General features: G+C 38.1%; 1 protein-coding gene across 2 annotated transcripts; it reads left to right on the top strand.

Annotated features, from left to right (window-relative positions):
* The first annotated feature begins 211 nt into the window (after window positions 1–211).
* Window positions 212–15977, top strand: map2k7 (mitogen-activated protein kinase kinase 7). 2 transcript variants are annotated; one of them, XM_005797491.2, is made up of 12 exons: window positions 212–382; window positions 3215–3262; window positions 6707–6851; window positions 7505–7571; window positions 7994–8107; window positions 9812–9931; window positions 10028–10135; window positions 10210–10389; window positions 12204–12284; window positions 13036–13178; window positions 13854–13899; window positions 14658–15977. In XM_005797491.2, the coding sequence occupies exons 1-12, from the start codon at window positions 259–261 to the stop codon at window positions 14799–14801; spliced, it is 1320 nt and encodes a 439-aa protein (XP_005797548.1). In that variant the 5' UTR covers window positions 212–258; the 3' UTR covers window positions 14802–15977. The 2 variants fall into 2 exon arrangements, with proteins under 2 accessions (XP_005797548.1, XP_023189991.1); XM_023334223.1 differs by lacking the exon at window positions 3215–3262.
* Window positions 15978–17589: the final 1612 nt, after the last annotated feature.

Below are 17589 nucleotides of genomic sequence, written 5' to 3'. Positions count from 1 at the left end.
CCCAGTCCAACATAGTTCCACAATGAGCAGCGTAATTCCAGCGTAATAATATGTTAAATGTTAAATCTGGTTAGTTAGAATACTATTTAAAATGCAAATTTTTACTAAGAAGAATTACATTTTAAATGCTTACATACATCAGAGACCATCCTGTGCTATTAAATGTATAATCGGTTTGCCATAAGCCCTGCCTGACTGCCTACCAGGGAGGGGAGGCGCGAGCTCTGCGGGCAGATACATGGTGCTGAATTTTTCAAGATGTCGTCGCTGGAACAGAGGTTGTCGCGAATCGAAGAGAAGCTAAAGCAAGAAAATGAAGAAGCTCGGCGGAGAATCGACCTCAACATCGACATGAGTCCGCAGCGGCCACGTCCGAGGCCTAGTGAGTATCTACCGAAGCGGGTCCGGGGTGTTAGTAACGGTCAGAATCGCACCAGGAAAGACCCAAGAGGCGGAGAGAAGAAGCGGGGGGTGTTCTGCTGCTCCTAGCAGTTAGCTGCGTTGCTAACAGACTATCTACGTAAACAAACACTCACCCACCTTGGTTGTCATGTCAAATAGTTAACATAACGACTAGGACAGCTGGCAGTATAGCTAACGTAGTGCCGAGCTTAAAACCTAAAACATGATCGCGGTAGTTCTGCCTGACATTCTTGTTGCTGAATCAATTTAACACTAGTTCTGTCAAACATGCTAGGTTAGCAGGCTACACGGTTTGTGACAGGCCCAACGTCAATATGAAAAGTTTGTCATTTTCCCTTTATTATTGTGAGGCTAACGCCGTGTCATTTATTCCTAATAGATGTGTCTGTTAATATTTTTAAGCAAGCGGTATATTTGGTTGAGGCTTCGTGTTTATGCCAGTTCCTGGTAGGATTTTGGATCCTTGACCACACAGACGGTAATTAGTTGAAGCCACCGCAGGTTAGCTAGCGTCGGTTACTGGTTGAGCAGTGGTTTAAGCTCCAATTAAACGGGGAAAGACTTACTTTTGTTGTAGATAAGGTGGCATTATGTCTTTAGATCAAGGTGTGAAATATGTTTTACTTATTACACATTGAACATTCCTCTCTGTTTTGTCACAGCGCTTCATTTTTACCCCACATTTTATGTTACAGTTTTATTCCAAATTGTATTAATCTCTTTCCTGAAAAATTAATAAACAAATACCCCATTATGACAATATGGGAAGCGGTTTTTGAGTTTTTTGCAAGTGTACTGAAAATAGAAAACCAAGAAATCACATTTAGGTAAGTATTCACAATGAAGCTCCAAATGTATTTGTTTCCACAGCTTAAATGAAGTGAGCCTGTGGTAAATTCAGTTGATAGGACTGGATTTAGAAAGGCATACACCTGTCCATTTAAGGTCACGCAGTTGACCTCTGAGAGAGGATTGTCTTGAGGTTCAAATCTGGGGAAGGATAAAGAACAATTTCTGCTGCCTTGAAGGTCCCAATGACCTCAATGGCCTGACCAACGTTATTAAAGTTTTAAAGCTGTGAATACAGATGTAAATGTGATTTCTTGGTTTTCTATTTTTGATAAGTTTGCTAAAAATAAATGAATAAACCCACATTATCATAATGGTTTATTTGTGTGCAGAATTGTGAGGAAAGATATTAATTTAATACAATTTAAAAGAGGCTGTTATATGACAAAACATAGGGAAAGTGAAGCGATGTGAATACTTTCTGGATGCTTTGTATGTCTTGTTTCAAATGTTGTACACAAATGAAAAGGCCTGACTTGACAGGAGCTGCTCAAGTTGTAATTATGGATGTTTGGGGGGGGAACTCAACACAACAGCCAGAATTGCTCAACAAAGAAATTTGCTGGTGTTAGACTTTGCTAAAGCAACTAACAAACTTTGCAGACGCAAAATAAGAGTAGAAAAAAAACAACTACGGCATTTAAAAAAATAGTTTACACAAAGTTTTGGTTTGTGTGATACTGAAACTGGGTGATATGGAGAAAAATAAATTGTATTTGTACAATACAATCTGAAATGAAGAAATGGTCTGCTGCTGCAGACCTCTAATTCCAGTCCAAACGTCAGAAACATGACAGTCAGCTCCACATAAGTCAAATCTGTATACAGGGTGACTCTCACATAAGTATGGTCATAGCAAAGTTATTTCTTATCAAAGCAGAACAGTTTTTACATGAGAAACAACAACCTTGATTTTTAACTAGGGGTGCACTGATTGCAGTTTTCTAGCCGATTGCCAATTACCAATCTTTTAATAAACTTAACCTGCCAATTCCTATTTTAGCCGATACCAATTTCTTTGGTCTGAAATGTTGCTTAATATCAGAAAAAAGGTGTCGAGTTGCCAACAGTGGGGTAACTATTGTTAATTGTAAACGTGCAGACATAACATGGTGGGCCGGTCTGTCAATCAAGGTTTTCTCACCAGGGAGTAAAATCAATCAATCAATCAAATTTTATTTGCATTGCACATTTTAGTGGCAAGGCATTTCAAAGTGCTTTATGTCATAACAAACACAAAGTCATGCTACATAGAATCAACAATCAAAACATTACATTAAGTCAAGTGCATTCATTAAATTTGTAATTGATTACGTTTCAAATACAACTCTAAACAGATGGGTTTTTAGTTGCAATTTAAAGGAAGTCAGTATTTCAGCTGTTTTACAGTTTTCTGGAAGTTTGTTCCAGAAAAAGAGAGCAGTGGTTGATTCTTAGACCCTTGCCAAGCTTAATAAGATCGGTGGATAAGATCGGCTTCACATGTAAAAATCGGCCGATCAACGTTCTCCCAAAATTAAGGAACTCGGCACCGATAAATCGGTGCACCCCTATTTTTAATCCAGTGATTTTTAACACGCAACACGTCGATGACCGGTTCTGCTTACATCGGAGCGAGTCTTCAGAGCAGCTGACATGACACTTTGTATTAAAATTCTGCTGTGAAGCACCAACTTTGTGTTTCTACAAGTGAAAATATCTTCCAGACAAATTAAAAAAAGACTACCTTTCCTTTTGGTTGTTTCTTAAAATAACCTGTTTAAGAGAATCCCTTGGCTTATTTTCCATTTTGGTATTTTCCGGTATGGCTTTGTGAACCATAAAGGGGTAGAAACCTTATTTTTCTGTTTTATGACGTTGTGCATGTGGGGCACATGTGATTGTCTGAGCAGAACAGTGCAGTAACATCCGTGTGTGTGTATATTTTCTTTCTTCTGTCTAGTCATCGTGATCCAGCTCAGTCCTGCTCCAGCCCCCTCCCAGCGTGCAGGTATCATTCAATCCATCGCTCCTTCTGCCACTGCACCCCGTCACATCTGTGCCCCCGTTTCTGCTCTCATCCTCTGTTCCCACATCGTCCTCTCTACTCCATATCATCTTTTATTGAGATAAAACCATTTATAATAGATGAAAGGTTGGGATATCTCCTTATCCAGCATGTTCTGGTCAAGATGAGCGTTTACAAAAGGATAAAACAGAACAACTTTGCTGTAAAACCTTCAGCTTCCTGTTATCCACTGTAGTATAAATCCTCATTATGGTTACCAGATGAAACGGTCTCCTTCCTAGAAACTCCCGACTCTTTTGACATTCGTTCAAATCATAATTTATTCTTCACTTACATCAGCTTCCACACAGAAGTGTGGTGTTGTATAAGCGACCTGTTAGTGTTCATAATTGAGCAGAAAATATTACATATTAGAGGCATATTAAGGCAGAAATGATTAATTTATTATTGAAATAATCAACTAAGTTAGTAATTGGGTAATCATTAACAAAAAAAGCTCATTACGCCAAACTGTCCAATATATATATATATATATAATATAAGGTTATAAATAATAAATTTGTAAATATGTTCTTCCCAGAACAATTTGCTTCACCTGGTTCAAATTCTGTAAATAAATGAATTAAATCAAAATCTCCTGTTAAGCATCTTTTGCTTTTCAATTATTAATTTAATTAAGAAATTAATCAACAGATTATTCTTACGCTGAGAAGTCGAACATAAAGAACTGAGCTTTTCACATGTGGCTGTTAGAAGTATTTTTTAAGCTGCAGATGCATCCTTTGCATACACTAATGAAATGCTGTTGTTGCATTTTAGTTAATAAAATATTTATTTTCATATTTTAAAAGAAAAGAAGTCGTTTGCATTTTTAGTGTAACTATAATGTACAAAATATAAAATCTGCAGAATATGCCAAATTGTATTATCCAATTAATCATCAAAATTATCGATTTACTAAAAATAATTGTTAGTTTCAGCCCTAGAAATAAATAAAATATAAAGCTACTGCCATCTCTCAGTACTTTAATCCTCCACCTTTCTGTTTTCACGGCTGGATAAATCATGTCTGTGACACCAAACCTCGTAGCTCATCAATTACTCCTCCAGTAAACTCACCACATTCCCCCTGGTCTTTCCATCTCTCCTCCTCCTCTGTCCATCTGTCCCCGTGTGTGTGTGGATGTGTGTGCCAGTGGCAGGGCAGTGTTGATATGTGTCGGTGTGCGAGTGTGCAGGACGATTAACCCTTTTTTTTGCTGGCGGCAACGGAGTATCACGGTGCATGTGGCTTTCCTGCACGATGCGATGGAATGGGTTTCCTGTTTGACATGGTCTCTAATCCAGCATCCCCTCTGGTCCGTCTGCAGGAGTGCTGTGAAAACTGTGGCCTCCTTTCTCTCAGCGTTTTTCTTTCCGTGCCGACTGAAGACCCGGCTTTCTGTCCAAGTCTGACACCACTGTCTGACTTCGAGCTTAGTCTGTGCCACGCCGTTTTGGCTGAATTTCTCCTCTCTCTTTCTCACACGTTGGATTGTTGGATGTCTGTTTTCCGTGTACTGGCACCCTACGTTTCCTTTTGCAGTGGCACTGTGTGAACTGGAGGCCGGGCAGCAGCGCCTCCTCTTCTCCCTGCTATGTCTGCCTGTCAGTCCTCCCAAATCTGTCTGGAGTCGGTCAAACCGTGGAGATGCTAACTGCTAAAGACTGCCTGAATCTTCCCGAATCTCCACACTAACTCCTCCTTCGTTTCACTAACTGGTTCTCTTCTTACAGGCTGATCCATCCAGGTGACAAAAGGATGCAGACGTCTTCTGGCGCTCTGGGAGGAGCTGCAAACCCGTTATAAATTAGGAAAATAGGAGTAAAATACCAAATGTAGAGCTCATCATATGACTGGAAGCTGGTTGTGAATATTTACATTGGATTTTCATCTATAAATAGAGACTAAAATGTTTGTGTTTTTTTTTTTTTGGTCTGGTAAGCCATCAAATGGATAAAAGAATTGTTCAACTTTCTGTAAATAAAGCAGAATTTGCTTTCCATTGCAAATAATATTCTAACTATACTGCTGAAGTTATTTTTTTTTTAATTCACAACTTAAAAAAAAAGTCAAAGATTATTAGATTTTGCTAAATTTTATTTAAAAACTTTTGTGCTACAACCACAAACTATCATGTGTCATTTTCCTTTTGAGTCTCAAATACGCATTTTATTCTGTTTGTCTATCATTATTTCTGTGAAATGTAAGAAAGTTTGTGGTTGTAACCTCGCAAAACTTTAGTAGATATTGCCTAATTATACTCAGCAAAGATGCATAGACTTTACACCTCAGTTGAAGATTGCATTTTTGTTCTTCAGCTGGATTTTATTCTGCCAATAGTTTAAAATATCCAGGATGATGTTTAAAAAGAAAAGCTTTGATGAGAGTTAATCCCAGAACTGTTTCCTGTTAGCTCACTCTTTCCTGCGTCTCGTTTTTTTTTTCCCCATGAGAGCAGTGTTTTGAGGTTTTGCTGCGAGATAACATTCCTGTTTGTTTTTACACTGGGTTGGGACATCAGCAGAACAAAAACAAAGCTTTTGACTTTGTGGGTGTGGCTGTGAAAGAACTCCCTGACCGGGCCAAGGCCAGTTTCTCTGGCGGGTCTGGGGAACCGGCAGAAGAGATTACAGTGAACCTCGTTTTCTGCGGGGGTTGCATTCCGAAAAGAACCCGTGATCGGCGAAATCTGTGAAGTAGTTACCTTTATTTTTTTACAATTATTATACAGCATAATTAAATACTCTACATTGAAACCAAAGAACAAAAACTGTTTCCAGGCCTAAGCATTTTTTTAAACAAATAGAACGCTTTCTTACAAATAACTACAGTAAAATAATCATTGTAATCATCAATACGAAGTACAGTAGGACAAATTGTAACTCGCGTATTTCACTGTTCCTCTGACTGTGATGCTGCGGCCGGACTCCGCCTGTGGTGCAGGTGTGTTTTTTCGAGAGAAGAACATAGTTATCGGTAGTTGTTGTCACTCTTTTTTTCTTCTGGATAAAAATATTTGCCAAAATTTGCCAATCTGTATATTTAAATACCGTAACGTTATTGGCACACAGGTAGAGAAGAAGCGCGGAGACTGTTTAGCCAATCAGGACACAGAACACAATGCACTGTGAAAAATAAACTGCACAAAAAAACTCCGCGAAGCAGCGAGGCCGTGAAAGGTGAACCGCGTTATTGCGAAGGTTCACTGTATACCCAATCATATGTTCCTCATGTGAAGGAGTTAAAAGAATTGCTTAGAAAAGCTCTTGAAGACAGAACTTCTGCATCCCGGTCACCAACAGACGGTCCAAATTCACCAGAATAAGAATATAACTGCAGTCAATGTGTCGCTCACTGATATTCAATGTTGTACTTCAACCCAGCTCTCCAGCTGCCCCTGGTCAACGATGGAGGCAGCCGCTCATCATCCTCAGAGAGCTCGCCTCAGCACCACCCTTACCAGAGCCGCCCGCGACACATGCTCACCCTGCCCACGCCTCCCTATAGCCTACAGAAGAGCCTGGAGAAGTATGTTTGATTTTTAAAACGTTGTCATGTACATGTATGGGAAGCTATTAGTGCTGAATGTCATATCATGAAAAAAAAGCATAAACATCTGTTGGGAAACAGAACGGGGAAACGCACATAGCATCCATTTGTTGATGGGTACGATAACAAATTTTTCTGGCAGATAAATTATTCCAGAAGTTATTGCGATAAATGATAATGTTGTTTTGAGACCATTTTCAAGTAATATAATAGTAATAATGGCATAATAATGCAAGAACACTTTGTCAAGGATCAATCAATTTTAAATTCTAATGAACATTTAACACTGGAACTGGAAGACATTTTAAATATCCAAAATAAATAAACAAAATAAATTTTGAAGTCTTTGTAAGCAAAATTATTCATCAGAAAAAGAGCTAGTTGAGACCAAAGCACCAAACTGAAAACTTTTATCATCCAGTTTTTGGTAGAATGAGAAAAAGAAGAGATAAACAATAAATCATACTAATGGAAATGATTGCTTTTGTATTAATTTATCATGCGATTAATTGACTTATTGATTATTGTGACAGGCCTATGGATAAGAAGCTACCAGCTGTTGGAGGCTCTGGTTGGTTTATACTTCCTGTAATGTTTTCTCACTCTGTTATTTTATCTGTTTGTGTTTTCAGTGTGGAGATTGACCAGAAACTGCAGGAAATCATGAGGCAGACAGGTTACCTGAAGATCGATGGACAGGTGAGATCACAACAGGGTTCTCATTAATAAAACGTCACGTAGGATCTGATCTAAAAGAGGCAAAAAGGGAAACGCATAAAAACAATCCAGATTTATTAAACCAAGCTGCACCTCAGCATTTGCATTGTGTATCGTGTTTCTATGCCTACAGATTTTAAACCAGAAGAGGTGAATTTTTAGATGGTTCAGAAATGTAACCTGAATATTTTTACTCTTTTGTTTTGCTTATCGTTATTTGGTGCCCTTTTAACAAAACAAATCAGTTAATTATATTCATACAGATTCTTGTTAAAAGAAAATTTGTTCGATTATGAATCAGAAAACAGGAGACTGCGTCACTTTTGGTGCTTTATTCAGATTATTTCAGTTTTAATCACCTGATATCTTGATCTGAATGATCTGAAACGTTCGGACCTCCACAGCGGTATCCAGCAGAAGTAACTGACCTCATCAGTGAGGGAGAGATCGGCAGCGGGACGTGTGGACAGGTCTTCAAAGTCCGGTTCAAGAAGACGGGCCATGTCATCGCAGTCAAGGTAAGAGCACTCTGTGTGTCTGAAGGAACAGCAGCTACCTTCTTATAAATCTCTGCTTCCTGTTCCTTTACTTATTTATATCTTTAAGGAGTTAAGTTTATTTATGCAGGACCATTTCACACGTCAAAAACCACAAAGTGCTTTACAGTGAATACAAACATAGTAAATACAGAAGACAAAATCAGGATACATAGAAGATCATACGGCAAAATATCAGCTAAAAGCTACTCTGAATAAATTAGTCTTTAATTGCTTCTTAGAATGAATGAATATTATGAATATTTCTTGGCTGAAAAATATAATTTCTGACTAATCCTAAGGGAATGATGCTCTAGTGAAGGACAGAATAAAGAATAACACCAAGATGTTAGAGGTTTGGTTTGACTGAAGACGCCAAAACACAAAGATGTTGCTTGATTTCAGTTACCTGGTTTTCCAGCGCAATAATCAGGATCTCTGTCTTATCAGAGTTCACCTGCAGGTCGTTGTCACAGAGCCAATGTTTGATGTTACTACAGCAGTTTATTAATGATGACACCTTTAATTTTTCAGCTGATTTAAAAGAACAGTAGAGCTGAAAATCATCAGTAAAGAAATAATAATTTACAGGGGGAAATTTACAGGAAAAAAGCAAGTAGGTTCCAAGACTGAGCCCTGTGGTGCCCCACATGCCAGGCTCCCTGAGTCGGACATGATGTGATTTCCCAGAACATAAAATGTTCTGCCATTGTTTTTCTTGTTTTTCCTCAGTCACAGCTTCCACACTGTCACATCAACCTGTTAGTCCTGTTATCGGATACTTCCCTGTTCAGAAACAAGATCTCCACAGTCTAAACACAGATTAGTCGCATCCAAGGGTAAAAATATCTGTCTCTGGCCAACAGCTAATTGGTTTCTTCCCACAGATAAACGAACATATGATTAGGTTTCTAATATTAACCATAAATGGCCCATATACTTTGCAAACCAGGTCACCGAAGATCACCTTTGACTAATGGCAGAAGCAGCCACAATTCTCATGTTGCTAAACAATTCTGGATTAATGCTAATAAACTGTAAATGGTTGTTTGACTGCTAACAGAAAAGCTGATGTTGCACTCCTGAACTATTTGTCGTAGACATCAAATATAAACATGGAGCCAGACGCTTAGCTCTTACTCATCTGAGCAAACTATCCTGGCACTGTTAAATGAATGCAGAAATATGGAAACAATCTAGAGCCAAAACAAGTGATATAACCTTTTGAGACTTGTAGAAACGCATCTGGTTTTATTAAATTCAACTTTTTAGCTTAGAGCAGTACACTTTGCTACATCATTTACAGTTAAAGAGTACTGGTTAAATACTCCAGTTGAAGTGTTTTACTGGTCAAAAATGTCCTCATATATTTAAAATAAATGTTTATTTTGTTACTTCGTCCAAACAGAAACTTCCTGCTAAGCTTAATTTTCTTTAACAGGCTGTACTGTAATTTTCTCAACTCAGCGTTCAGTTTAAAAATACTGTTGTTTGCTAACACAGTGACAGTAATGACCCCAAACAACATTTAACAGCACATCAACCAGCAGGAGCAGCTGGTTTCCCGTTTAAATCCTCTTTCATTTTGCTAAAACAGACCCGGCAGAGCAGTTTGAAGGAGCTGTTTGCTCATCCAGCAGTAATGTAATCTAGAAATATTAAGTTTTGTACGTTTTGTGTCAACAGCAAATGCGTCGTACGGGAAACAAGGATGAAAACAAGCGGATCCTCATGGACCTGGATGTGGTGCTGAAGAGTCACGACTGCCCTTACATCATTCAGTGCTACGGTGCCATAGTTACTAACGTGAGTAACTCTGAAGTACCTCTTAATGTCAGTGTTGATGCGTTTGTGTTGATTTCAGCTGCTACATATTAAGTGTGTGTGTGTTTGCGTGTCCAGACGGATGTTTTCATTGCGATGGAGCTGATGGGAACCTGTGCAGAAAAGCTGAAAAAGAGAATCCAAGGCCCAATCCCAGAGCGAATCCTGGGAAAGATGACCGTTGCAGTAAGTCACAGATTCACTCTGACTTCTGGCACGTTTCACTTTAACCAATCGTTGTTTGTGCTTCTGTTCTGCAGATAGTGAAGGCGTTGTTGTATCTGAAGGAGAAACACGGCGTCATCCACCGCGACGTCAAACCGTCAAACATCCTGATTGACGCCAAGGGTCAGATCAAACTGTGCGACTTTGGCATCAGCGGTCGCCTCGTGGATTCAAAGGCGAAGACTCGCAGTGCCGGCTGTGCTGCCTACATGGCGGTGAGGAAACACCCAGTCAGGAATCTAAACTCTTCCTAAAATATTTATTTGTCTTCATTTGATCTCTTTGTAGTGTCATGATTGTCTAGGGCTTTAACTAATGATTAGTTTCGTTATTGATCTGTTGGATAAAAAAAAGTCTGCATGTTCTGCGTTTTCTTTTATCCAACATTAGAAATAAATTAAAAGATGCAAATAACTAAATATTTAAATTCCTTTTTAAATACAAAAATAAAGATTTCATTGCCTAAAATTTAATGACTTTGCATTCCTTTAGTGTAGGATGCATTTTCAGCAAAATAAATATGTTTAACATCAACATGGAAAATCTCAGCCTTTTTGCTTGACTTGGCATTAATGCAGTGTTGACTGATCTGTTGAATAATTTTTTTAAATCAATAATAGGATAGCAAAAGGTGATTAATAGGAGATTTGCTTTTACAGAATCTGAATCACAGGACGCTAAAACTATCACCTGAAGAGTTTTGAGTAAAACTATTTATAGACAAAGATGTTATTTAATCTTAAATGCAAAATGTGTTTATATATTTCTTTGTACAGTTTTGGTTTATTTACTGCTCTAAGTATTTTTTTAGCAAATGGCTTTGTTTTAGTGTTCAGTTAATAATTACTCGGTAACTAAATTAGTGGATGATTATTTCAATCAATTCATCACAATTAATTTCTTCTGCCCTATAATTGCCAGTTTTTTATGTGATAAATTACATTGAATTAGACGGTGTGAAAAACAGGAAGTTAAAGAAAAGTCAAATTATTGAACAGAAATTGAGTTACATTACTGTTTTTGTTTTGTGTTTTTCGCCAAAATATTTTTATTGAGATTTTCCACTTTGGAAATACAATTATGTAACTAACTGAACACGTTTTCTTTGTAGTTATTACATGACAGTAAGTATTCTTTCTCATATCAGAGAAATGAAAAACAAAGAAAGAAGAAAAAAAAGACAGACAGGAACAAAAAACAACTTCTCAAAAACAGGGGTATTCAAGCAAATTACAACCAGGTTAGATATAATTGTACATGTCTATTCAGCATGGCACACTGTAGGTTGCAGCAAATCAAAACTGAAACAAAACCTCTGACAAGTCTAAGTCCTTAATAAAATTAGTTAAAGGACCCCAAATCCTCTCAAAAAGATACTGTTTGGATTTCCTAATGTTATTCTTTGTAGCTGCAAATTAGACGACATCTGCTTTAACCGCTGCGTGGCACCAGGTCTGTTGACATTTTTCCAAGCCAAAGCAATACATTTTTTGCAGATAATAAGCTTACATCTATAAAAGTCCATTCTGATTTACTAAAGTTATGCTTCTCAGGGTATAAAGCTAACAGGATCCAGTGAGATTTGCTTTGAGATAATTTTTTCAATTATATCTTTCACCTCTGTCCAAAATGCATTGATTTGTCTGCATTCCCACATGCAGTGTATTAGAGTCCCTTTAGAATTACACTTTACGCAAAGATCTGGGATGTTATTATTATATTTATTTAAATGCACAGGCATAAACATAAACATGCATTAGCCATTTAAATTGTAGGATTCTAAGACGGCTATTCATGGACATTGTGTGGGTTTTATTGCAAGCCTTTTTCCAATCCTGTTCACTGATATTTGATGATAGGTCCATATACCAGTTTATAAACGTATTATTTGAGTTCCCTAACGAGTTAGAGAACAGTACATTATATAAGTCTACATTACTGATTATCTTTATTAGAAATGCTTGTGTGCAGATGAAACATCCACAGATTTTCTGAACTAAGTTTTCCTGTTTTTCTTTTTTTTTTGCAGCCTGAAAGAATAGACCCTCCAGACCCCACCAAACCTGATTATGATATTCGAGCAGATGTGTGGAGTCTTGGCATTTCTCTGGTAAAACGGTTGATTGTTATTATTTACAGTTTCTTTCTGCTCATTTCTGTTTGGGTTTTTTTCTATGCATGTTGGAGGAATGGGTTGATTTCAAGTATCAAGGTGTGCCAGGGTTTACAAAAGCTGCTTGTTGCTAAAGTGACTTGTTTTCTCTGTATAGAGCAAAAACCAGAACCGTTACTGCGCTGCATTTTTCAAAGAAAAAAATATCAAAATATTGCAATTTCTTTTTATTAATCCCTTTAATATAACTCTTTGTTCTTCTTTTAACATTAAGACCTCCATCAGAACATTATGAAACTTTCCCCAGCTATTCTAATTTACAGCAGCACAAAAAAAAGCTCTGTGTTCCCTATCTGCGCTGAGAGAGAGAAATTACATATATATATATATAAAATCACAGATTTGTACATCAAAAGTTTACTTAGACTGGAGGAAACATGAAGGCCCCAGATCTGTCTCAATAACCTAGATCTTAATTGCTTCTTTTCTAGAAAAAAAAAGCAGCATGGTTGGATTGTTTTAAGCATTTGCAAGTTAATTTTCTGCTCAATATTGTTAGACTGAGCTCTACCTGCGTAGTATAAATTTGCGTACGTAACAAAGATTGGCTCCACAAAAGTGTAATTTTAAACCACATTCCTTGACTTTTAGTGAAATTAGTGCTGGGTGGATTCAGCATCTCAAACGAAGAAAGAGGGAGGAATGAATAATCATATTTTTTAGTTTAGATGTTGTTTGTTGTTTCTAGGTGGAGCTAGCCACAGGACAGTTTCCCTACAAGAACTGCAAGACAGACTTTGAGGTTCTGACCAAAGTGCTGCAGGAAGATCCTCCTGTGTTGCCTCTAAGCATGGGTTTCTCTCTCGACTTCCAGTCCTTTGTCAAAGACTGGTGAGTATAAATCACACTCTGCCTCAAACAACCAAATCAATACTGGTTTCAAATAATGTTTTCTGAAGAATATTGACTTGCTAGTTGGACAATGAAAACATTCAAGAGGAGGGCTGTGCAATTAATCTATTTTATTAAATAAATATAATGGTCAGACTGAGATTTTTCTTTTTTTTACAAATATAAAGTCGTATGACAAAATCATGCCAGAATAAAGTCGGAATATTTAGAGAATGAAGTAGTAATTTAATGAGAAGTCAAACATGAAAAATAACAAAAAAGAATTAGCCAAGCTTTTTTCTCAAAATTTTAAAACATTAAATTTAGGGGTTTTTTTCTGCTAATATTATGACTATGTTCTCGTAATTAAAGAGGAATTTTTTTTAGCCAGAACTTAAATCTCAGAGGTAAAATGATTGAAATAAAAAACACTTTTTGAAAATATTTTCTGTCATTTGTAATTTCTTATTTTTTTTTTATTATTATTATTTATTTATTTTTTAAACAAACAAGGAAAAAATATTATTGGAAAGCAAATCTGGTATTAAAATATCTGAGGTTAATTTATAAGCCATATCACGCTGCCCTATTCACGGTGTTATTTTCTGGAACATGTACATTTTTAGGAAAACATCCAATCATGTTGTAAAGATTTGTGCCTGTTTTTCCCCACAGCCTCACAAAGGATCACAGAAAAAGGCCAAAATACCATCAGCTGCTGGTAAGTTGCACTTTATGTGAACTAGTTCAGAATTTCTGATTACTTCAAAAGAATCTATTATGCAAGATTCATATTGTGCATGTTTGTGTGCTTCCATTTGGGTCTCAACTGCTTCTAAAAACAACCCAAGCTCTTTAAACAAAAAACGAGTCGTTTTTTTGGAAATAAGTTAATGTTTTTTAGTGTCTGAAAAATGAACCGTTTGAAAAACTTACCCATTGTTAAGTCACAAATCAGCTGATGCTGCCCCTCACCTAGCAACCCCAGCAAAGCCTTGTCCGTTGCCTAGCAACCAAGCAGAGCTCCAGCACTTTTGGTCAGTTGGTTTTACCACTGTATTCTCAGTACAATGGCTGCTGGAAAAGAATTTTTTACCATTTAGAAACCACTTGCTGCATTTTTCTTGGTTGTGCAGGAGCCTCTTCTAATGCTTTTCAAAGATGTACAGTTGTGTAATTGGGCATCTGTTTGCAGCCATTTTCACATGCGAGTTTAAACTCTGATTTGGGGCCGTGGCCAGCAGCAGCTTATTTGGATTTAAAGTGACAAGACGCCCTAAAACAACTTATGCTGGAAGGAACTCAAATAGGCAGAACTGTACAGACTAAAATCTCATTATCTAAGAATGATTTTGTGCTAAAAATGTAATGAACATGTTTTGTTTAGCACTTAGATCTCAAATAATCTGTTTAAGAAATCATAATAGGTCACTTTTAAAGAATAACTGGTCACTCTCTTGTTTCTCCTCTTTGCCACAGGAGCACAGTTTCATCCGGCGCTACGAGGTTCTGGAGGTGGACGTGGCCGGCTGGTTTCAGGTGGTGATGGAGCGCACCGAGTCGCCTCGCAGCAGCCAGTGCTACAGCCATCAACACATGCTCCACTCGCTGCTCAGCAGGTAGCCTAACTCGGCATCCGCCTGGCCTCCACTCGGCCCGAAAGCCAGACCGGACCGGCCGAGCTTTAGCTTCAGCCCAGGCTCGGTCCGATCTAGTCTAGCTGTTCGCATCGACGAACCCATCCTGCCTGTCCACCAACCAGAGGACTCATGATGAACAGATGGAGTGATGGACAGAGGTGTGCTAATGGATGGATGGATAGCTTACTTTAATATTTAATCATGTGTAAAATTTGGACTGGAAGAGGGACCAGAAAAAGATGCACACTTTAGCTAGCTTCGTTCATTCAGACAAGACGATCTCCTTGTCTTATCACACAAACTATCTCCTGTACTTCCTCCAGGTTTTTGTCCTTCTATTTGTCGGTTTCCAGCATCGATCAATCAGCAGCGTAGTCACTACACACTGGAGTAAAACGTTAAAAAAACTAACGCTGCGTTGGCAAGGACAGGAAAACTGTGCAATTCTGAACCTTCAGGTGTTTTTACTATCGTACGTTCTCAGGCGTAGAGTAGATTCTCCATATGAATGAACAAATATTTCATAACCACCTTCACACTACAGTGCTAACACCCACAAAAAGGGACTTTTTTTCTTCATATTTTTATGTTTGTAGCAACTTTAGGCGACATTAATTTATCTACAAAGTATAACAGAAGACAAGTTATTTTAATTAGAAGATGCATCTTTGGAAAAACAAAAAAGTTCCTAAAAAAATTAGTGTTGCACCGTAGGTTTTTAGACATGTTTGTCTCTTGTTTTTGTGTTTATCGAAATGTTTTATGAAGAGCCTAAAAAGAAGAGAGATTAGTTGGAAAGCAAATTGGTGGAGAGCAGCTAGAAGATTTATTTAAGAGAAGTTGGATTGAAAATGGAAAGTTAGGCAAGGAGTTGGCAGATGTTTTGTAGGTGGAGCATCCTATTCCAAACATCAGTCTGTTTGACTACCTCTTCCTCTTTGTCCGCTGTTCAGTCTGCCTCAGCCCTTGAGCAAGGCAGCATCGTTTCCAGACCAAAGTCTGCATGCGGTTTGATGTTCAGGATGGAGCAGAAAGCTTCAGATGTGACGATTATGGCGTTTATTGAGCCTCTGGGAGAGACTGTCAACATAAAACCTTTGTTTTCACACGCAAGCCTTTACTAATTAACTCCATAAATGAGTTGAGTAATGAATTTTTTTTAATTTTTAAAAAAATTTTAAGCTAAATTTTGATTGTGCTGAATTTTAATTCTTTTTAATTCTCAAAAAGAATTAGAATTCTGAATGAACAGCAGACATGTTAATTTTTAAAATAAGCCCCTTTTTATTTCCTCTAACTTCATTCGTTTTAAACGTAAATAATATCCATAAATTTAAAAAAGGGTGATTTTTAAAGTGTATATATTATCCAGGTTTCTAACTGGTCAGTCGAGATGAGAAACGTGACCGATTCATTTCTAAAAACTACTTAAGTGTTTTACGTTGACATCTCCGACCCGGAGGATCGTTTGTATGAAAGCAGATGTTGGTCCAGCAGAACCGTTCACAGCACATCTGCCACGGCCAAAGCCTTTAGACGTAGAGCCCAGCTTTTCACTCCCACCGAACCAAATCACAGCTAGACGCAGAACCGAGGAGCGGCGGCAGACCGGAGGATGTTTACTGTTGGCGACACACAGGGATGTTGTTGAGAAAAGCAGAAAATATGAGAGGAAATCAAAACGACAGGAATATGAGGAGAGAAATGAGGACTGAGGTGAGAAGGAAGCTGGAGAGTGTGAAGAAAGTGTGACGACATGATAAAGAAAAGTTGCAGGAAGGATGGAGATGAGACGGAGACTAGCTGGCTTCTGTAAAGAGCTTTCCTGGTGTTGCACCAACTTACCAATTATGAGTTTAGTTAGTGTGGCGTTCTTTTCTGTCAAACTGCATTATTTATTGACGTGTTTCTACTGCTGCTACTTTTGATTGCTTTAGACGCTGCTGTCGCTTCTTTTCCCCAAAGTCCAAAAAACTTTAATCGTTTGTTATTTTTCTTGTTTAAAGCCAAATAAATAATCATGCAATGTCTGCATGTCTTACCAAATACAAAAACACCAAGTCTGAGGAGAGCAAAGTTAAGTGAGAGATGGCGAAAGGGAAGTGCTGAAAAAGAACTAACACACAACGTAGACGCACGCCTCACCTCAAACTAAGTAGGAAGTATTTTTGAATAACCACACCGCACTACAGCTCTGTACAGTGTACATATAGCTTTCAGTCCAGTCCATCCAGTCCTCCATCCATCCGTCCATCCCTCCGTCTGTCCACACCAAAGGCCACCACAACTCGACTAACGTGCAAGAGCAAAGCTGTCATGACTGCGTTTGTGAGGAACATTTGTAACGCCGAGCTGCGATAAACTCTGTAACTAGTGGGAAAGATTGTGTGTGTGTGTGTGAGGGGGATGCTGTATTATAGCGGTGCTGTGTGTGTGCAGAGGGAGACTGGTGCACGACCAACAGGGGGCAGACACGCTCAACCATCTGCTCAGGGAATCTGAACAGAACAAGAATCACACACACAAAAGGTTTTGTTTCTCGTTTGAGTCGCCGGAGCAGATGTGATGTAGAACTTCTTAACCGGCTGTAACGTTTTCACCAGATCCAACTTGGTTTGTCCTCACTGCGGAGCGTCAGCTGCAGCTTCGTTTCCATTGGCCATAAAATATTTGCTTAAATTAAACAAAAATTTTAATAACAAAACTCAAGTCTTTGAATAGTTTTTTGCGCTAGAATAATGAGAAATGGAAACTTCTTTCGCATCATCACA

This window comes from Xiphophorus maculatus, chromosome 5 (genome assembly GCF_002775205.1).
Source record: "Xiphophorus maculatus strain JP 163 A chromosome 5, X_maculatus-5.0-male, whole genome shotgun sequence".
Classification (NCBI taxonomy): Eukaryota; Metazoa; Chordata; class Actinopteri; order Cyprinodontiformes; family Poeciliidae; genus Xiphophorus; species Xiphophorus maculatus.
Note: the sequence above shows the minus strand (reverse complement) of the source record. Positions and strands in the feature narration are given on the sequence as shown.

Excerpts from the sequence above, each read along its gene's own strand:
- map2k7 (XM_005797491.2), top strand. The coding sequence starts at position 259 with ATGTCGTCGCTGGAACAGAGGTTGTCGCGAATCGAAGAGAAGCTAAAG. Across the intron at positions 9,932-10,027 it reads ACGGTGCCATAGTTACTAAC|ACGGATGTTTTCATTGCGAT; the intron begins GTGAGTAACTCT and ends TTGCGTGTCCAG. Across the intron at positions 13,900-14,657 it reads CAAAATACCATCAGCTGCTG|GAGCACAGTTTCATCCGGCG; the intron begins GTAAGTTGCACT and ends TCTTTGCCACAG.